This window comes from Telmatherina bonti (genome assembly GCF_933228915.1).
Source record: "Telmatherina bonti genome assembly, chromosome: 9".
Lineage (NCBI taxonomy): Eukaryota > Metazoa > Chordata > Actinopteri > Atheriniformes > Telmatherinidae > Telmatherina > Telmatherina bonti.
In genome coordinates this window covers 17,368,581-17,391,528 of record NC_136627.1, presented here as the reverse complement: position 1 = coordinate 17,391,528, position 22,948 = coordinate 17,368,581, and the positions used below count along the sequence as shown (strand labels likewise).

Below are 22,948 nucleotides of genomic sequence, written 5' to 3'. Positions count from 1 at the left end.
TGAAGTATTAGAAAATTATTTTATTTGTTTAAATTACCAGAGAAAAAAATAGGCTTTCCCACAAACTTAAGGCATTATGTCCTCCTGAATTGTGCTGCAATATCCTGCTGGTTTCCAATAGAAACACCTTTCATAATTACTGTTACTAATGATATAATTATTAATTTTTGGTTAAGTAGTTAAATATGATTTTTTTAAAAATTATTATTATTTACTTATTTTTATTTTATTTCTTTTTCTTTTATTTTGTTTTCTTTATTTCTTTCATTTAAAAAAAAAGTCACTTTAATAAGACATTAAACTATTTTGCTGTGTTGTCTTTCTTCTTGCAGAAATAATAGCTCAACTGAAAAGAATGCCTTCTCCCTCCTTGTTTGGTGGGGATGTACAGGAGCTTACGTTTCATGCAGAAATGCAGACAAATAATCGACTTCGATTCAAGGTAAACACTAACAAAGACTATATTCATACACACACACACACACTATATATATATATCATAATCATAAAATGAATGATAATGAATCATAAAATAAATATGGCTGTATTTAATTGAAACGACTCAAGAAATTGGTGTTGATATTCAGCCCTAATGCACACTGAATTTTTCTTTTCTTTTTCATCAGATCTATGATACCCACAACAAGAGGTTCGAGGTTCCTCATGAACATATCCCCACCGTGTCCAAAAACCCATCTAACCCTATCAGTACCACACTAGAGGTGTTACACAAACCCTTTGGCCTCATTGTGAAACGGCACGGGACCAACAAAGCTCTGTGAGTGCTCACACTGTGTGTGTGTGTGTGTGTGTGTGTGTGTTCTTTGTATATTGGTGTTATATCCAAACAGGACATACAATTTCATACAATGAGGTTCGTGTATCACAGTGGAACCTGTAAACATTGATAGATTGATGGAGACATTGCACAGGTACATCAGTTATATCAGTGAATTGCTTTTGCAAATACTTCACAGAGGAGACTCCGCAGTCTGTTTGCAGAATAGATTGCATAAACGTCATTATGGAGGAAAGGCATTTGTCATATGACCCAAAAAATAAAAAATGACATGCTGAGTTCCTGAACATTTGATTTTGTGTCTCTCATGCTCAGCTGAGAGGTCTAAGAGTTGAAAGTTGTCAATAAGCTCCTGCTGATTCTGTGTTTCTCATCTGATACAATTATATCAGAAATTCTCTGTGGTGGCCTGTGCTTCATCTTGTCTCATTGTAATGCATTGCTACAGAATGACTTGTGAGTCCTACTCATGATCTACGTTAGCTGATTACTTACGTTCACGTCAGTCAAGGGCACATTTAGTTCAGCCCAATGATAAACAACCCCTTCACAAATGTATACTCTCACTCAGACCAATAAGCGTATAGACCATTATGGTCAATATTCTCTCTATTTTTTTGTTGATCTGTTGTATTAGCATGACTCTTATTTTCTTACTGTGATTCAGGTCTCTCGGTCTCGGTCTCTCTCTTATTGCACAAGTTTTTCCTAAACGTTGCATATTTAGTGTGGTTAAGATATATTTTTTCATTCTTTTTCTTACTCGGAAGATAACAGTCATACAGTAATTCGGAAAATTGCAGTTGACACAAAGGGCTGGGTTTTATTGACATTTACTGTTTATCAATACAGTTAAGTGCATAAATCCTCAGTGCACTTTGTTAATTTATTTAATACACCCTCAACTTCTTGTTTAAGTTTTGACATTGAGGGGAAACTGTGGTGAAGTTGGCAATAAGGTTATTGTTGATTCATTTTGTATGAGAGCTACGGATGACTGGCTGTCTATCTTACACATGATTGGTTCAGAGAAAATAGTGTACAGACACAGGCTGTCAAAATCATTTACTCACTGTATGCCCACAAGTGCGACTGACTTCAAAACTGGTAACACATCAGATGTTAGAAAGCAGCTTTCCAAGACCCCCTTCAATAAAATTTCAGCATGAGCCGTCAGTTCCATGGCTGAGCATTTCCACTTTTTGGTGTACCAGCGACTCTCGAAAACACACCGAGCGAGTTATTAACTAACGTTTAGCAACGTTTTCTTTAAGGTTCTTCGCTCAATCAGTCATGCAGCAGAATTCAAAAGAATTATCACATAAAAACCTTTGTTTCATCTCGCCACATTATCAATCATCTTCCCAGTAATCCACCTGACCTTGAACCAGGAGGCAAGAGTTTTTTCTTTCCGTGCTCGTAACTCTTTCATTCTAAATGTGCATCCTCACCGCTCTGCGGAGCATTTAGTCTAGTCAGACTTTTTTTTTTTTTTTTTTTTGTCATTTTAAAACTATCGAACTAAATGCAAATAACCTTGATATTTTAAACTCCATGTACTACTTCTCCAGTGGTTATCTTGAGGAATACTGAATTTAATGTGATGCTTCTATCACAGATCGATAATATTCAGTTAATAAAACATCCAGCATAATATTGAATAAAAAAGCTGATGTTTTGCATGATAACAATAGGTCAGTTATTAGTAATTGCACTAATAATCACCTAATGACACCATAAAGACATTTCCAACTAATTATTAGATACTGTTGTGTAAAGATAACCTTGCTCTTTGGACTGTGTGGCTGACAAACGGTTGTCGTAAAAGATAATTGGATGTAAAAACATGGAGCATTTTACAGGTTGACAGCTCTACAACACTTAATGCTGTGATGGGGAAAAACTTTTTAATCTGTTTGTGAACACAGTAACTCGTGAACAATGTATATTTCCTATATCTACAGGCTTTACTTAATATGCTTTGACAGCTGTTTGCAGCTTCAGTATTTCAACTACCAGTGCATGTCTTGTTTTGAAGACGAGAGAAGTGCTACCCAGAGGGCTTATTAGAGGCTGATGGGATGGTCTGTCTTCTCTCTGGTTTTTCTCTCCACAATAACTCCTCCACACGTCCTTGTCTCGTTGCCATTCTCTCCTCTCACTACATTTCACCCTCATTTTCTTTCCTCTCTCTTTCTTTCTTTCTTTCACACATTTTCTTTCTCTCCCATATCTCAAAACCTCTCTCTCTCCCCCTCTGCTCTCTTCACTCTCTCTCATGTCTGCTTGTCTTCTCACTTTTCTTTTCTAAACATATTCAGGTTTGACACTACCATGGCTCCACTGGTGTTCGCAGACCAGTACCTACAGCTGTCTGCTCGCCTTCCATCTCACAATATCTATGGCATTGGAGAGCATGTGCATACAAGATATCGTCACGATACAAACTGGAGAACATGGCCCATTTTTAGTAGAGATGCCTTCCCTAATGGGGTAAGGAGGATTTCCACACACACACACACACACACACACACACACACACACACACACACACACACACACACACACACACACATGAACAGACTGCTGGTTAGATGCATAATGTGCTTAAAATAAAGTCTACTCAACAAGTTCAAGTCTGAAGTATGTGGATGTTTACATATGATCCCTACATGTGTGTATTCTCCATCACTAAGGGCTTATAAATGAATGTCATATAAGCTGATTAGGTGGTGTATTTACCCCCTTGAGTTCCCTGCATCTCTCCTGTCTCTAACACTTCTTCCCTAAATCCCTTCATCCTTCTCTGCCTTCCCTGCAGGGAACACATAACCTCTATGGACACTATCCCTTTTTCCTCTGTCTGGAAGATGAGAGTGGGAAGTCATTTGGGGTCTTTCTCATGAACAGCAACGCAATGGGTAAACAAGCAGCACAAAAAAAAACCCAAAAGCATTTATACTCAGTAGACATATTTCTAAACATGGCACTTTCCTTTGAGATGATGAGAAAAAAAAACAAATATAAAAAGCAGCAGTGTTAAAAATGTAAAAAGGCATGCTTGCGTAATCACATGTAGGTATAAAACAGGCATATGGAGCGACCTAAACAATGAAAGGATAGACACAACGCTTCTCAAATGAATAAGCTATGCCTCATTCTATAAACCCAAATGGCCTCTCTGCTGCTTCAATAAAAAAAAATAAATAGAAAAATAAAAAAAATAAAAAAAAACGCTAATAAATCAAAGAGAATGTTTCATGGCCAGAAAAGATGCCTAAAAGTGATAGTAATGATCACTGACACGTTTTTCTTACTTGTGTCAACATTTCTTTCATATAAAATACCTTTTTCCCATGAAAGGAATCTGTCTATCATTTTCTACATCTATCTTTTTCTTTTTTTTTTTTCTAGAGATGACTCTGCAGCCCGCCCCAGCTGTGACCTACAGGGCTATTGGAGGAATCCTCGACTTTTTCATTCTCTTTGGAGACACACCAGAACAAGTGGTGCAGGAGTTCCTTGAGGTGAGGCTTTTTTTATTTTAAAGTTCATCAATCTACAGACCAAGTTAGTCTATTTTGTCACTGTGGTGTGTATGTGGATTAACATTATGCCAAATTATGCTATCCAGCTCATTGGCAGGCCCGTCATTCCTCCCTACTGGTCACTGGGTTTCCAGCTTTCTCGATGGGACTATGGGAGCCTGAGCGAGGTCAAGAAAACTGTGGAGAGGAACCGTGCTGTGGATCTACCTTATGTAAGATCTTGCCTGTTCTTTTTGTCCTTTTTATTGTTTTTTACTTTTATTAAAGTTATTTATATACTTACAAATTGGACGACATTGCTCCAAGACAGTCAATAATGACAAATGAGGTCTGAAACAATTGTTTCTTGAGCCTGCTTGCTCTTCATGCTTTTTCAGTTTATCTGTTTGGTTCTTTTGATTAATTGTATCAGAGAATGAAGAATTCAGGCCTATGGAATATAACAGAGCCTTTGGTGCTCTTTCCAAGATCTGTAAATTTGCCATCTTTTCTCATTACGCAATATGAAAAAGTTTAGACAACAACATTTTGTCGGTGTTTTTCCACTACTTTGTGGTGTACACACTCTTACATTCTTCAACTGTATCTCATAATACTGAACTGGGGATTTTTTATGCTTTTTTATTTTTTTTTTTGTATGAGACTGTATGCTACAAAGTAGTGAACACACTCTCTTAAACTCATCACTCAGCGCTGTAAAAAACAGATTATAAAGTTTATTACATTTCTTTTTTGACACATTTATGATCCCCTACATGAGTAAACAATTAACACCTATCAGGATAGATATGGCATGTCCAGGGTTGTGATTAGATAGCAGTTCCACAACAGTAAAAAAAAAAAAAAAAAAATAGTTTAAAGGTTTCAATATGTCTTTTATTTTTTTTATAATTATAATGTTGTTTTTTTTTGTTTTGTTTTTTTTCTTTTCATGTTTATTTGGAAACCAGCAAAGTTGGAGAAAAAAAGACAAAAGAAATGTTTTTAAGTGTCAGTCACACAAGGTGTTTTCTGTTTTGTTTTGCTTCGTCATAGAGAGGTACTGCTTTAATGGTTACCACAGCTGCATTGCTTTTAGTGAGGGAGAAGGGGGTCACTGATGTTTCACCTTGTAAACCCCCTTTTTGAATTTGAACCACACGCGCACTACTATGTTGTTCCAGAGGCAAAAGCCTCAACCAATACGCTATCTATGGAGACGTGATATGAAGGTTCAAGCAGGAGTTCAACAGTCAGTCAGAGTGATAGGGATGGCCTTTAGCTTGGACAGGGTAATTCAGCTTTCTGTCAAATAATGGAGAGTCTGCTGGGCTCTACAGGTTCAATCCCGGAACCACTATTTTTCAAGCGTCACTGAATGTAAGTGATGATCAAAGATCAATCGACCAAGTTCCTTTCATTATCTCATTCATAGTGATCTGAATGTTAAGGCATCTCAACAGCTTGTCTCTACAGAGGCATTTAAAAAATACTAGTTTGGTTGAGATTTTCTTGGAAATTAACCTTACTTTGTTTTTTTTTTGTTTTTTTTTCTGGGCTGAGAGCGTTAGGGTAACAACAAGAAGTCCTTTTGATGCAGAGAAGTGATGTTTCACACACTTTTTTTTTTCTGCAATTACAAAAATAAACTTCAAATCCTAATCTTTATGCCCCTATGAAACATTCAGCTGTACAACTCAGGAGTGATTGCACGAATCGCGGATAGTGTTTGAACTCAGTTTTATCTCACTATCAAATACAAACAAACTTCCCACCCATCTCAATATTCGCTCTGATGAGCTCCAATCTTTCTTTCACATCCAAATACATTAGGCTGCAGCTGCTTCCTCTCCTGTTCTACTCAAGGACATGTTTGAGAACCATTATAGACCACGGAGGGTATTATCACATTCTGCCTAATATGTCTGGAGCCGATTACCATTAGAAGAAGGATCTGGCAGTGCCTTCTAAACCATCTGCTCCACTAATATGAAGTAGATCTTGGCAGACATCAGACAGCAAGAAAACCAGCATAAAGTCAGACCCTGGCAAAGAAAAAAGAAGAATGCATTAATGTTCCGACTCCTTGCCCAAACTTTGGGACCATTTTTCCAAAAGTTTTTACACTCACATATGCTTTCATCAAGTCTAGGAGACAACTAAGCAGTTAAATCATGAGGCTCATAGTCCAAATCTTTAATAGTGTTTCCATTGACTTTTTTAACTCATATATTATACGTTACTTGCAAGGTCTATCAAAGTTAGACAGAAAGGACAAACATAAGTTGGTCCATTTAAAAAGTATTAAGCCTGATGTTAAATGAATTGCACTTCTGCAAGATACTAAGGTGATTTTAATTGCTGGAAGTCATGGAAATTGTTTAAGCTTTGGAAATTTGATGACATTGAACTTGCTACAAGTAAAGTAATCAAGTTTTGCATCCACTTAATTGTAGCGGAATAGCCTCTACAAAATATGAATTTATTAATTACCTCGGAGCACCACTCATCACCTTTAATTGACTTAAAATTCAGGCGGATGAGACACCTGAAATAAACTCAATTCAATAAACAGTCTCACTTCAAAGGAGTAAATCCTAAGAACGAATGAACCAGAAATCGTGCATTCAGAAATTATGACAATAACGGATGAATTGATTATACATATTTATTTACAATGATGGTAAACATACAGCAGTGAAAATGAGCAATGATGGAGAGATGTTATTGGTGAGATGGTATGATGAATTTGTCAACATGGAATTTCATTTATAACATTAATAAAAAACGCTGAGATTAATTAAATGAGATGGAGCAGGAAGAAACTGGTTGGAATTAAGCAAATAAATCGGGATGATTATCTTACTTAAATCTTTGACAAGAACGTGTTCAATAATTCTAAATTTGGATAAGAATTCGAATTTAATTATTTAATTAGAATTGGATGTACTGGTTTGGGACATCACAAATGTCAGAGCGCTATCAGATCCTACTTTGAACGCTGAATCCGGAGTGTGGGTCGAAGCGGGTGGTTGGTCCCCTATTCGGCGCGTTTCCGGGGTAATTGGATCCCTGGAGCGTCAGAAGATGTAGGTCTACGCAGCTACTCTGGCCTTCTGGATCCGTTCAGCGGAGTTCCAGAGCGGTGTGATGATGATCCAGATTGTCCCAAAAATAGATAGTTCCAGATTTTACGTGTAAAGACATAATGGAAAAAGTTGGAGCTACAGTTCTAGTTAATTACTGATCTCGGGAAAAATACTGGTTACAAATAAACACTTGTTGTACTTTCTCCCGTTCGGAAGAACGGAGAGGTAAAAACTTATAATGAAATAACAAAGGAAAAGAAGACGAAAGGCTAAAGAACTAAACAGAGGACAAAAGAAAAAGCAGAAACTTTAAGAGGAGACGAAAAAGAAAAAAAAAAGCTCTGGAGGAGAAAAAGCCAGGAAGTTGGTCTGCCAGTCTAATTTAAACAGACCCGCCTTTCGAACTTCCAGCCAATCATGAGTTGCTTCTGTCAGAGGCTGACCAACCTTATCCAATCAGGTCAGCTCCAGTTCCTTCTCTCTGCATCTCATTAATGTGAACAGGATACTTTCAATTCCTTGCTTTGTCTGCCGCAATACACATCAAATCACATTCTTTCAGAGTTATGCAGATTCCTCGTTTGCTGGGGAAGGAAAGCATTTAATAGTATTACTTTCACACATGAAAAGATTGGCTACATGTAATTTTTATTAAAGGTGGATTAATTAATTGTCATGACTCGTCCTCATTGGGTGATCCTAAAAAGAAAACTCACATTTTATTCATTCACATTAGTAGCTTAAGAGAAGTCTGAAGCTTGGAAAACATAATCAACAATTATTTACCGCAGTGTTTATGATTAATGTGTGTGTGTGATCAGTTCAAAGAATTAAATCGCATATCAAGATAAAATAATGGAAAAGAAGAAATTCAACCAAAACAATTAACCACAGTCTTTTAGACTAAGTTAGATCAGTTCCTTCAATTGGGGAAAGAAGTTTGGATTCCTTCTGTCTCCTTCTCCGTCAGGGGAGGGGTTGTTCTGGCGCCATGGAGTCTCGTCTTTTGGCTTAGAAGTGTCATTTCTGACCAGAACCAGGGTTTGGTCAGATGCGACTCTCGGCATTTCCCCCGACCTGCGACCATAAATTGTTAGATGTGCTTTAATCCTTCGTGTTGACACAGCTGCATTCTGTAGGGAGTAAAGGTGTAAATCTCTGAGTGTCACCACGCCTCTTGGGTCAAATGGTCACTCTCTCTTCGTCCTGTGTGGACCAATCTTACTGCAGAGAAAGAAATACAACTATTGTTTAATCCAGTCGAATGTTTTTAATCCTGAGAGGCCAAGATCACTACATAATACATCAATGAACATTACTACAGAACATTACTACAGATATATTTAAAAATGTTGTATATTTTTATGATGATATGATGATATGATGATAAATAAGAATGTGTATCGTATACTATAGTTATTTTTCTTTCCTTATAGGATATTCAATACACTGACATTGATTATATGGAGGATAAAAAAGATTTCACCTATGACAAAGTGAAGTTCCGGGAGCTCCCTCAGTTTGCTGACTACCTACATGAGAAAGGACAGAGATACATCCTCATCCTGGTAGGAAGTACTTTATTGTCACAAACTGCACATTAGAAACGCAACTGACAAATACATAATAAAAACTTTGTATCAACTACACTTCATGAAATGAAGAAATTCAAATATGATTTTCTATCTTCTAGTATCCTAACAGACTTTTTTTTGGTTTCTAGGATCCTGCAATAGCAACAAGTAAGCGAGTCGGAAACACTCCATATGAGTCATATGACCGTGGGACTGCAAAGAACGCTTGGGTTACAGAATCAGATGGAAAAACTCCTCTGATAGGAGAGGTGAGCTGCGTTTTTATTCTTATTTTTGTTGTTGTTGTTGTTTGTTTTTTTAAGATTTGTGAGTGAAGGCGAAACTGAGCTCAACTGGGCGCAATTGAGTGCTCCTAAAGTACAGCTCAAGCAAGGCGGAGGGGGGTGAGTTAAACGGTCACATTAATCCAGTTTGCTCTCAGAAGAAATTCTGCAGATCTACTTTTGTCATCCTGATGAAGTAAACAGACTTACAACACACCATATATGCTGTGGCATGGTGTAGTCCGAGGATCTATGAAGCCACTAAATAATACAAATCTAGAACACTCTACAAGGGGAAGTTAGCCTGTTGCTGGGATGGGCAAATAGCTGCCCCCGTGGAGACTAGCTAGGCGAGCAGCTGCTGTTTCCATCTAGCTCCTGGCTAAACTTCACCTTGTAGCTTCCACTACCTTCTTATTTTATCATGGTGCTTGCAAAATAGCTTGTAAATACGGTAAGAGAGCTGATTCTGGCAGGACTTTAACATGTTAAAAAAAAAAAAAAAAATCAATGGAACCTTGTTCATGTGCTTTCCCATTCACTTTTTTTTTTTTCCAAAACAGAGATCATTTAACATAAAAAAAAAAACACATTTTAATTTGCAGTTTCTATCTCAGTATGTGTGTTTGCTTCACACTCTCCACCAAACCAGATAATTTGCTCTAATGGAAGTTCAAGCCCCCAGAATGTTATTTTTTATCCTTTTCCCTACAGAGCACACATTTTTAAAAAGCCTTCCCCTGCAGAGTGTCGTGGTGGGGGGTTAGAGTATGTTGCTTCTGCGCTTTTATAGTGCTGCCTTTGATTGCACACGCGATTAGGCCTATTCCCTCTGCTAATCGCCCTTTCATGCTGTTTATAAACAGGTCACACATAGGCATTGATTCTGCATTCGAGTTTAATCTTACAATATTCCGTGTCTGCATCATGGTTTAGATGTGTCAGTGTCTAAGGGTGTGTATTTGCAAGTGAGAGGTGGAGGGAGATTAAAAATTGTATTGATGATAATAAACATAGTTTCTCCCTTTTCATTTATATGCTATTTTTGCTATGTCTGTGGATGTGCATGTTTGATTCCAACTTATTGTGCCTCATTTCCATATGTGTGTTAACATCATGGCCACAAAAACAGTCGAATCAATCCAACATGACCCTTACGTTTTCTGCACAGGTAACAAGGAACACAGGGACAGGCTTTTTTTTTATTCTTCCGTTTTTTTGAGGAAACTAATTGCTTCCAAGGACAAGGATAAAATCCTTTTCTTGTGGTCCACATGTTTTCAGCGTGTGAATAAAACCATAGCAAGACCTCACCTCCACGGATGAAGATTTATTTTCAGACCAATTGATGGGAGTAAACAAAGAAGCTGGAAGAGAAAAGAGGCCTTATGTGGGTTTAAATGTGATGATGACAGACAGACAGAAGCATAGGCAGACGGTCACAGATAATAGATAGGATGGAAATGGATAGGGAGACAGACTGGCTGTCTTACTGACTATCTGACAAAGATATATACTTCAGGCGAGCCACAGTTAGACACAAGAGACAAAAGGACAGATAATCAGGTACACAGAACAAAGAACGGGGAAAAAAAAAAAAAGGGTGAAAGAAGAAAGACTGTTCCTTGTCATGAAAGAGGCAGAAAGGAGTAGAGTGAGATGGATTGGTAAAATCACACAGAAAAGATGACACGGTAGGCACAGAAAAGGACAGATTATGATAAGTAGCGATGAACTGAAATTGTTTGATCTGATTGCAATGTGAGCAGAAATGTGAAAATGACCAAATTTGGAGATGAAGAAAGGGAAGATTCAAGACATCTGCTACTGTCTATCAATAAGCTTTGACCTTGGAGTTCGGCCCACCTGCCAAAAACATCTGCCTATAAATCAGTGTGTATGCACGTGAGGGTTACCTAAGTGTGATTCATGCCCTGCTACAAACCAGGTTGTAAACTTATTGCCAGTGGAAGTAAAGGTAAAATATAGCTACAATGGAGCAACCTTGAGATTTAATATCTCTGTGCTCTACAGAAGAGTTTAACACAGAAAATGCACACACACACACACACATACGCACACACACTGACAGGAAATCTCAGCCTCTGTGTAAATTAATCATTTTTCTCAATACATGTCATTAAGGACGACTTCTAACACACAGTCACGTCTAGAGATTTCTATTGCATTATCGATTTCTCCTTTTCTCTGTTCTCTTCCTCAACTCGTCTGTCTCTTTATCCCCTTTCTCCTTTGCCATCTCCTTCTCATCAATCCAACCCGTTCTCTTAGTTCATCTTTTGTCTTTTCTTTGTCATTCCCACATCTCCAAGCTGTTTCTTTCCCACTCATATATAAACAGCTTTCCCATCATTTCCACGGGGATCCCAACTCCCACACTCCTACCTTTCAGACGGTCTTGCCCTGATGCATTGTTAGCATATAGTTAAACATGTGTTTTAACATTGAAATACAAAGGTAGAAGCATTAACATTACTTAACAGCTAAGACCTATCAAGCCTGAAGAAAAGACTTCACGGTGATGACAAACTAATGTCTGATTTTTATACAAAAGCTTTTGAAAGTCCTGTTAAACCCTGTAAACAAACAGTGTCTCATACTCTCTCTTTTGTAGGTGTGGCCAGGGGAGACAGTTTTTCCAGACTACACCAGCAAAGGTTGCATCGAGTGGTGGGTTGATGAGTATGAGCGATTCTACGCGGAGATCAAACACCATGCCCTCTGGATCGTGAGTTGGTTTCCAAAACATAAAGTGAACTCAGTAATTAGCTGTTCAATTGCTGCAAATTTGAACCTGGCATTATTCTGCAGCCAATTACACACACACAAGGGCAGTGAGCTTAGATTTTTTGCAATTTTCAGTGGCAATTACTTCACTGTGGGTTGAAGACGGATGCCAATAAAGGGCACCAAGCAAAGGCTAACACAAAAAAACAGAGTGGAATTTGTACTGTTAATGACTTCTCAGCTGAAAATTCGGTTTAGACTCACTCATTACTCAGGCTATTTGCTGCAACACACAAAATGTCCAGTCTAAGCCTCCTCTTGAGACCTTTGCTCACTTCAGGCCACTTGACTAATGCTTATTATGAATGAGAGGAAAAAAAAAAAATTGTTGAGCCCTCTCACCATGTTCTCACTTTTGTAGGGGAATCTTGGAGCCCAAACAACTGTTAATACGTGGCTAAAATCAGTCAATAAAATTGTCAGTTTAAACTTCAAATGATGTCTTATCAACTGTTTTCCTCATACTCTAACATATGCACTTTCAGGACATGAATGAGGTGTCTAATTTCAAGCAAGGTTCAAACAAAGGCTGTGCCATTAACAACCTCAACTACCCTCCGTACACTCCAAGTAAGTCATATTATTTTCAACATCCTGATCTGCAAACATAAAAAGTATTCTGCATTTCTGTTTTGTTAGCCATGATGCCCCCCTTTTGATCGGCGGTATTCATTTATACCTAAGAAAAAAAGGACTGTACTGTACTGTACTGTAGACAGAACTTTAGTGTCACCCTAATACCAACAAACAGGATATCAGAGAAATCCACTGCCATGTTGTTAAACTCGCAACAACAGCTAATGAAGTAAAAGTCCAGCAGAAAATAATCAAAAATAGTGGGTCTCAAGTGAAGAATTTGGAAAATGACTCTTTTGCTATGTCATTTATTCCAACAGTGTCCCAGACAGCTTGATCTTAGCTGAAGAGGAGGCATGCTCCCCTGATGCCTACTTTTTTATTGCACCCATCCATAGTCATCATTTTCCTCCGGTGCCCTTTCTTCTCTCGTTTCCTCATGATTTCACTTTTCTATTGTAGCACATATCAAGGTCTTTGTCATTCTGTGCCTCTCCTTCCCCATCCCCACATGTCTTCTTGTTCTTCACTCTATATTCGTATTCACTCAATATGTCTGCTCACTTTTCTTCATCTCCTCACCTCCTTTATCTTCTTTTTCTCCCCCCCAGAGATTCTGGATAATCTGATGTACAGTAAGACCTTGTGCATGGATGCCAAGCAGGCCTGGGGGAACCACTATGATGTCCACAGTCTGTATGGCTACTCAATGGTGCTAGCTACTGATTCGTAAGTGCATCCATAATCAGTGATATGAGCAGCTTGGTCAGCTTGTGAAATGGAAGCCAACTTTCTTCAACCCCCTCAAAGGAGTGATGCACTGACTAACTTGAAAAGTACTATGAAACATAAAAACACTGTAACACACAAAATTTAAAATTAAACACTGAAGAATCTGTGCAGTGGCCCCGAAACAAAATTATAGAGCTGGCATGCAAAAAGTTCTGTCAGTTCATTGCAGTGCAGTGACTTATGCCTTGCTCTGAATCACTGGCTGTGACTCTCACAGACAAATTGAAAGTTGGATTCCATGTGCAGAAGTAGCTTTAATGAGCCCAGCTCCCAGGGTACTTGAATGAATTTCTCATCTGGGTCTGGCACTGGAACTGTTTAATGGCCCATTATGTTCACAAACCTACAAAGGGGCATCACCGTGAGTACAGTGTGTAATGACCAAGGCATGGAGATTCATATAGATCATGGACATCTGCCAAATGATGGTGCACATACAAGCTTGATGACATAAATAATTGGCCTTTTATGCTTACATTTTCAGTTCATATGTAATTACATGTGTATTGTGCAGGCTAGTCTTTTATAGTAGATTAATACAAGAATTCATCCCATATCAAAGTCCTTGGAATGAGATTGCCTACAAGTATAAAGATGCATGGCATTTGTTGCCATGTTGCTAATAAGCACTGAGAACAACATAGGGATGGAAACACATAACAGCACACACCTGCACTATCAGGGTTTTGGAAGGCAGAAAAGAACACCCCAAGATATATGTGTACCATTAAGGCAATGAAATGTATTATCCATTTTATGACCCAGAGCTTTTTGCCAAAAACATTTACAACCCTATTTAAAAAAAAAAAAAAAAAAAAAAAAGAAGTAAACAAATAAAATAAAGCAGAGAGAGGGAGCGAGAGAGAGGGGGAGCGAGAGAGAGATAGATGTGTAAAGTATAAGCATAAAAAAAAAAAAAAAACATATCACATGTAGAAAGTGAGACATTTTGCTGATTTAAAAATAATTATCATGGGACATCTTGAGTTAGAAAGCAGAACATGTCTCAAACGAGCACCATAGCATCATCTCTTCTTTTAATAAGATCTTAAAATATCTTTCTTTTTACTCTAATTAAAATGTGTTTTGGTAGAGAATAGAATTTTATAAAACATCAGCAGGGCTTTTTGATGGAGATCAGTTCATTTTTACTTACCTGAAGCTACAAAATGATATACTCTGCAGTAAGAAAACATAAATATGTCTGTCTATGTCTTAAAAGCAAATAAATAAAATGCTCCCGCTCCTCTCTTTCTTCATGTGTGTAAGCATGATTCATGATATTTCCACACCTTTCCTGTTCCCCCTTCATGTCCTTATTCCTTTAAAAACCGCTACCTTGCCTGCATGGTTCTGTCCTTACTGTGTCGTCTCCAACCCACAGAGCCCTGAAGCGTGTGTTCAAAGGAAACCGTACCCTGATGCTGACCCGCTCCTCCTTTCCTGGTGTTGGAAAATATTCTGGTCACTGGCTGGGGGACAATGGTGCCAACTGGAATGACATAAAATGGGCTATTCCTGGCATGCTTGAGTTTGGACTTTTTGGAATTCCCTATGTGAGTATCAATCATTTTGGCTGCACACACACACACACACACACAAACAGAAGCAAAGAAAAAGAAAGAAAGAAAGAATAATTCCCTAACACGTTTCTATGTCAGAGCATCGCACAACAAGGAGGAACTACAATAATTTTAAGTTTTGATTCCAGTCTGATGCAATTTAACCCAAAGCTTTCTACTTTTCACATAAATTGATTTGCTGAAAATTGACCTTTGACAACCTAAGGTCACTTAATTAAGGGACATTCAGAACAGATGGTGCTAAACTGTACCAAGTTGGCCTTGAAGACCTTGCCTGAGCCATTTATTCTAAAACTTCTCTAACATTTCTTGTTCTGCTTCACTTCACGAAATCTGGCCTTTGCAAAGATGATGTTCACTTATAGTGCGATGATCTGATGAAGGTTTAAAGCTACAGCTGCATTACTTCATCAAATCAAAGATATTCATGTTCACCCTGACAGTTTTTCTTTTTTTTTTAATTTTTTGAAAAAATCATTTACATATGTTCACAGAAGTCACAAGTGCTCCCTTTACCATGACTGTAAATGTTTCAGAAAAGATCTAAAGATCTTGTGGTTGAGATATATTTTAAAACCAGCATGTGACTCTAATTATTAAGCAAATTATACACACATATATACATATATATATATATATATATATATATATATATATATATATATATATATATATATATATATATATATACAATCTTTAAATTGTAAAATGATACAAAAAATTGTATATTTAACTGTATGTATATAGTAATACAGCATGTGAAATGTCTTTACACAGAAACATATTCTAACGTATTCCAAAAGAAATGTGTCATCCTTCTAGTGAGTGTTTTCGGCTTTTGTGCCAATCTCTCTTTTGTCTTTTTAAAGACAGATTTAGTTGCTAATTGAGATCCATGTTCCAACTGAGCATTCAGACAGAGGGGTTGGCAAGAAAAAGTGTGTCTTGAAAAAGATCCATTACAAAGTCTGAAAAAATACATCTTTGTAGGAATAAAATAGTTGAGAAAATGCACTGCCAGTGTCTATCTGCGTTTCTCCAGTGCACAGAGAGCAAATAACAGTAAGAAAACAGGCTGTCGATTGTACACACAAACCACACACACCCCTCCAGCTGTGCACATCAGGTGGTTTCACTGATGCCAACTACTCCTGGTAGGACTCCATCAAGCAGATTTTAGGTTCCTTCAGAACACTCACACACACATGCTCAGACAAAGAAAGAAAGGAGAAATGGGATTTGGATCGATTCCCTCCTCCTGAGTATGTTGTAAAATGTGGCCAGTTGTAAACAATAAAAAGCAGGCAGTCTCTGCAGACTGGCCTTTGACTCCAGTCTCTTTCTTGGACTCCATTGTGCAATTAATGTAAATAAAGATTACTGCCCACATCTACTGTCTGCCAGTAAATCTTGATTGAACTGAGCCAACTTTAAAAAAAAGGAAAAAAATATTTAACTAAATATCTAAAACTTTTTTTTTTTTTTTTTTTTCCCCCTGCAGGATAGTTGTTAATGTGATACGTAAGTTGCTGAAGTCCCCAAAATAGATATTTTTAATATTTCCAAATGAAATTCATGACTTTATCCTGAGTTTATTCCACTCAACTTGTCAAACGGCATCCCTTTTTCAAGCTCACAACGCTAGAGTATTAAGGAGAGTGGTAGACATATGTTACGGGTTCTTCTGAAAGGTCAACCTGTCGATGCCGTCCGTTTTCAGATCGGAGCTGACATCTGTGGATTCTTTGACGATTCAAGTGAAGAGTTATGCCGTCGCTGGATGCAGGTGGGGGCTTTCTATCCCTTCAGTCGGAACCACAACGCTCAGGGCTACAAGGTACTGTAAAGGCTTTTTTTTTCTATACTCCTTATATTAGACTGTCAGTTTAAGATTTATGTATCACACACCCACTGTTTGGTCTAAAGTGCTGCAGGGTATACCTTTCATTTCATAACACTATATGGGTGCAATAAACTCCGAGCGGTTAAAAATATGAACTTCTTTCTTTTTCCACAGAAGTTGTCATCACACCAACAATATTACAATTGCTTTATAAAATGGGAGCAGTGGGACTTCGGATTTTGAGTTTAACACTGTGACTGTGAGTTGCTGTGAAGGCTGGAGCAGCTGAGCCTGAAAGTAAAAAAAAAGCAACACCAAAGAAAAGCAAATGACTTTTTAATAGTCGGAGATTTTAAACCATGCCATTACCGTGCCAATGTAACAGTAATGCTAAATTATATTTAATTACCATAATTTGATGGGCCATATGGCAGATTTTATATTACTGGGTTGTGGTTTTCAGCTTAGGAGCCCCCCCACAGGCAACAGTTGGAATATGTAGTTATCTTTTTATCTGGTATCTTCTCAACTCCAGCTGCGAGCCAGATGAATGCTGGTCTTAGCTCTATGAGCTGACTCTTAGACATCGTTGATAGGAGCTGGCTCACTTCTGATGCTGCTTTTTTTTCAATACAAGGTTAAAAAATTATAGGATATTTTCTCTGTGCTGCTTGATCTTGGGCATTGTTGCACAGACTGCTAGGATTACACAAAAGCCGCCTCATGTACATGTCTTAATTTAAAGCTTAATTTTCTGTTTGTCGGAAAGCATAAAGCAAAATGAATTATGATTTAGAAAAATTAAAATGGTTCATTTAAGTCAGTTTAAATGCAACAACACCAATCACCATTACTAGCTTCTTCGTGTAAAGTGATCCTAACAAGCTAGGTATGCCCTGCTACACTTGCATAACTATGACTGGACTGATAAGAAGAAGAGTTTGGGAACCTGCAGGATAGGTTAGATTTCTTCCAACTTTTTCTTTCACACCAACAATGGGTCTCGACAGTTCAAATTATAATGAAATAGTTTAACAAAGAAGGTTGAAAAACGCTTACGTTTATTGTTAACAAGCTCACTATAAATGTCACATGTCAGATCAGAGGCTTTATGCCAGTGAGAGACAGGAGAATGCGCCTGCTGAGCCGAAAACTGTGTTCATGTTGAAGCGGAGCTATTTCTGAAGATGACACAAACAGCCAAAAGAAAAGTCAGTCTCTAGCACCGAACACCAAGAAAACTGATGCTAGATTCTTCAAGTGACATTTCAATGCTCATCACTGCTGCAAAAAATAGCAGTGCTGAAAGAGGGGGGGGGGGGTTGAAATGTGTATTCGTGTCGATTCAGGAGAGAGGGGAGAGTTAGTGTCTGCTGGGGGACAAGGACAAGAGGTGATGATGAATTTGATGTATGATTTCCACTAAACAGGGTAGCTAACGTGTGACCTTTGCTTCTCCGTAATCATGGCACTCATCAAATGCCCACGCGACGTCCACCAAACACACACAGACACATACACTCGACTTCTCGTCAGACTCTCTAAGGTGCCGAGGGCATAAATGATTAGCGAGATGAGAGAAGCGCGGCCTGTTAGCAGCTAATCACCCTCTCACTTGCTTCTATTGTGGAAATTAAATCATACCGCTGTTTCTTTCTCTTTCTGTTAAATCCACATTCAGATTAGTTTTGTGTAAAGTTAATTTCTATTTCATTAGATTATAAATGGGGTTCACATCTGTGTTTTTGTCAAAAAATATGTTGAAAATCTTAGAGAAAGACTTCCTGTCTTCACAGTGTTCCTCTCACTCACTTTTACTCATTAATCCAAACCAGTTTAGTCCCTAGCTCATCCACACAGGTTGTTTCTTTCGTACTTCCATCTATTTCCCATTTGTAACCCACAAGATAAAAGACAAATCTTTGTTTTCTTTGTGCTGTCCTTTCTCATTCATCAACCACATCCCTTTAATCTGTTTTTCTCTCTCCAGCCTCAGGATCCAGCTTATTATGGCGCTGGCTCAACACTGGTGGAGAGCTCCAAACACTACCTGAGGATACGTTACACTCTCCTGCCTTACCTCTACACACTCTTTTACAATGCTAACACCAAAGGGGAGACTGTTGTACGTCCTGTCTTGCATGAGTAAGTTATTCATAAGATTTTCTTACTCTCCTGTGGTACCAGTTCACACATGCGTCATTCTTTGAGCTGTCATTGTTTGAAAAAAAAAAAATATATATATATATAGCTCATACCCCTGAACTGTATAACATTTTTTTTTCCTTATGCTAACATGTGCTCTTGAATCCTGAATCTATTGTGGTCCCTGCATCCCTTCCAACCATGCATGTTTTAGATGTTTCTAACTTAAACACACCAGATTGAGATTAACTGAAAATGCTGGTCAGGTTTTTGCAGGCCTACTAATCAGCCAACATTTCAGTCAGGTATGTTAGAGAATGGAAACATCTGAAACATGCAGGACAGGAATCCCAGAAGAACAGGACTGAGAGCCATTTGGGAATTTAATCACAGAGAAACAAAATTCAGTCGCATTGCAAAAGTTACATAGACATTTTTTTTCTGTGTCCTCTCACCGACTCACCTAACCCTAATCCCAACAGTCTTATATGGATACCAACATAAACACAGCCACATTCTTGCAATAAAACTCAAAAAGTTATGGATAGATTTTTATTAAGTTTTCAGTATTTTTTGGAAATGTGAAAAGGAAGAACTGATTTAGTTTCAGTGGTGATCCGGATCACTGTTTGGATCCAGGAATTTTTTTAAAACTGTGGCACTTGGCGGAGTACATAGCTAAAGACTACATAAGAAGTTTGTGGTGAAAGGAGGTCCGACAAGTCAAGAAAGGTCATGACAGCAAAAAAGATGACCTTTAATAGTAGGGCAGGTAGACAACACAACTCACTTCCTACTGAAACATGATAGAATCTTATCATCTTCATGGCTTTGAACGAGATATGTATTGTACAGGATATTGCAGACAGTTGTTGTGAGCTCCTGCAAGCACAGTTCCAGATGGCTAAAAAAAAATGACAAACCAGTCTGAGACACTTTACATGAAGAAAATCGCCCATTTCCAGCAAATGCTTACATGGCTTGGCAGCAGAACCTCTGAGGGAACTCTCAAAGAAGCTAAGCAGCAATGAGGAATATGTAGAGATATCTAATCACCAAATCAAAATTATTACCCTGTGCTTATTGAGCATAACTAAATAGTGCTTTCAAAGCTCTAAAACTAGTGAGTCGCTGGTGAGTGTTTCACCATCTTAATATGTGCAACAAGCACGTGGCGAGAATGCCATCAGGTTTTTCTCTAAATGGACTCAGGCACAGAGACGAGCAGTGAGTGTGGCAGAAATCCAGTTCTTTGTGAAGAAAGTGTTGCACTGTCCAGCTTGCAACAAATCCATCTTTTTATGACATCAAGAAAAGTGTCTAAAAGTATGTTGCAGGCAAGGATTTTCCTCCAAGCCAAACCTGCATTTCATCATGAATTGGCTCAAACTGATGTGTCTGTAAAGTGCCCTGAGATTTATTCATAGCATGCTCTTAAAAAAAAAAAAAAAAAAGACAATTACAAGAAAAGAAACGAGACAAGCAAATTAAGTGCTGGACAGGTTTAAAAAAAAACAACATTATTATGAACTTGCATGAGGGCAAATAAAGGTGAATTTTTTTACATGATGAATTTACAAATTTTTCAAAATGATACCATGTCATCAGTAAAACTAAGCTGGTAACAAAAGACAGAACCTTCTGTTGATTGGCTGGTCTGGAACTCTCGTCCTTTGGACTTGAGTTACAGAAGATGGATACAGAGGATGGATATATATATATATATATATATATATATATATATATATATATATATTAAAAGTCAAATCAGTTAAAGGTGATCAAGCAAAGTTTCTACATTTGGTGAGAGTTTAATTCCCACTGGCAGTTGTTTCCTCTTGTTTGCAGCATGACAGCTACATGCTGCCTCTCCATGTTTTGTCTGGAATCTGGTCTGGACTGGTTGACCTGAGTCTTTGGATCTTAGAGTTCTACTTGGTTTATATTCTCTGCACATATATTTTGAGCCTAAACCGCTCTGGGATTTGTAAACAGCTTGGTTTTAATCTCAATTCTGTGACTGACTGGAAGGCAGTGTAAAGATTTTAAAACGGGTGTGATGCATTCAGGTCTCTTAGTCATGACTAAACCTATAGCAGCAACGTTCATGATGAACCGCAGATGCTTTAATGCTCTGTTTAGAGCATTAAAATGTTCTAAACAGAGCATTTTAATGCTCTAAACATGCTCTTAAAATGCTCTAAACAGAGCAGATGTTTTAATGCTCTGTTTAGAGCATTAAAACATTAAAAATATTGCTGTAATCTAGTCTTCTGGAGATGCACGAATGAGTATTTCCTGTTTTTTTTTTTTTGTTTGTTTTTTTTTTTTTTTTCCAGGAGACTAAACTTTTAATCCTATTGATGTTTCCGAGTTGGTTAAAAAACTGTTAGTGACAGCTTTAATGTGGCTGTTGAAAGTCAGACCTGAGTCTGTCAACATTCTGAAGTTATATCGTTTTAGTTACTTTTACTTACCTAAATTACATACATACAGATTGTTTTTACGGAGTGTATGATCACCTTCAAAATGAATACCTTATAAAACTTGTCTGACACAACAAATATGATAATAAATAATAAATAACGACGGTATAAATGATTCCGGGCTGCTCTTTCTCTTCCCTAAGATTCTACTCTGATAGTGCCACTTGGGATGTGGACCGTCAATTCCTCTGGGGAAAATACCTGCTCATCACACCTGTACTTGATCCGGTGAGCTAACACACAAACACATTAATTACCTGTAAAGGTGAAGGATTTTAACATTTCAGGTTGCATACCTGTCCTTACTTAACATACACCTACACGTCTGATATCAAGTTTTGCATGACTTGCACTGAGCTTTCAGTGCAGCACCACCAAGACGAAAACATTTTTTTTTTTTTTTTTTTTTTGCCATTTAGTCCATGAATTTACACGAAATCTGTTCTATAAAGTACATGTAAGAATTGGTTATAGCACAACAGAAAATATATCTTTGTAGATGAAATGATACTCAAACACACACACACCCTGACCTCCACTGGGAAAACATGACATGGGATTTTCTTTGTTGCCCTCCCCTCCTTTCATCCCTCTTTCTTCTCTCTTTCAAATCCTCCCTCTTTTCTCGCAGCTCTAATGAGAGCGCTGACCTCATTACTGGCAGATTAGAAGTGCAGATAGAAGTGTGTATGCTAGTGTTTGTGCGTGTTTGTTTTAGTGCCTGCGTGTGTGCAAATGCAGCTGTGTGCATATGTAAATGCATGTGCCAGTACGTGCTCATATATAAATGTATATGCATATGCAATGATTGCAGTCATGTCAAAGTGGCTCGCATAATAAGCAATTTAGTTCGGCCTCTTGCGAATTGCAAAATGGTGAAAAGCAAATTGGATTAATTTTGAGGCCGTCGATAAAATATTTTTAGTCAGTGTGATGTGGAGAACTTTTCGGTTGAAAAAGTGGGGAGATTTTATTTGCAGTACTTTTGTTTGAGCCACATATCATGTAACTACAAGGAGGAACCATAAGGTGAAAGGGTAGGATGTTGCTTTTTATGAAAAGACAACACTGCATAGACCAGTGTTGGTGATTAGGTGATTGGATCGAATAAACAGAAATCCATTTGCAGGTGGTATGTTGCCTTCTAATATCAGTTATAACAACAATCGGTTTTAGCTTCTTTTGAAAGTGAATTGCTGTCCGTTAATGTGTCCAGAGAAATCCAGCAGTTCATCTCCAAGAAGAAAGTTTATGACTTTTCCTGTGATGGTAAGGACATGTGATGAATGCCTTTCCTGAACATTAGACAAACCTTCTCAGAATATCGATTAAATATTTGGTTACTATGTTGCCCTTGTTAGAGGGTGACACTGTTGGAAACTGTGAGGAGAAGGGGGATGTATCCATGAGTCCTTGATACTGTATCTACACAGGATGAGTTA

At 37.9% G+C, this 22,948-nt stretch overlaps 1 protein-coding gene across 1 annotated transcript in view; it reads left to right on the top strand.

Annotated features, from left to right (window-relative positions):
- Positions 1–22,948, top strand: part of si (sucrase-isomaltase) — a 64,460-nt gene that overhangs the window by 5,200 nt on the left and 36,312 nt on the right. The window contains exons 5-19 of the mRNA XM_079246449.1: positions 333–442; positions 627–778; positions 3,121–3,292; positions 3,621–3,720; positions 4,214–4,326; positions 4,434–4,559; positions 8,852–8,983; positions 9,139–9,258; positions 11,909–12,022; positions 12,567–12,651; positions 13,269–13,386; positions 14,834–15,005; positions 16,753–16,869; positions 18,866–19,020; positions 21,650–21,734. Coding sequence (XP_079102575.1) covers positions 333–442; positions 627–778; positions 3,121–3,292; positions 3,621–3,720; positions 4,214–4,326; positions 4,434–4,559; positions 8,852–8,983; positions 9,139–9,258; positions 11,909–12,022; positions 12,567–12,651; positions 13,269–13,386; positions 14,834–15,005; positions 16,753–16,869; positions 18,866–19,020; positions 21,650–21,734 — 1,871 coding nt within the window. The remainder of the gene's footprint in view (positions 1–332; positions 443–626; positions 779–3,120; positions 3,293–3,620; positions 3,721–4,213; positions 4,327–4,433; positions 4,560–8,851; positions 8,984–9,138; positions 9,259–11,908; positions 12,023–12,566; positions 12,652–13,268; positions 13,387–14,833; positions 15,006–16,752; positions 16,870–18,865; positions 19,021–21,649; positions 21,735–22,948) is intronic.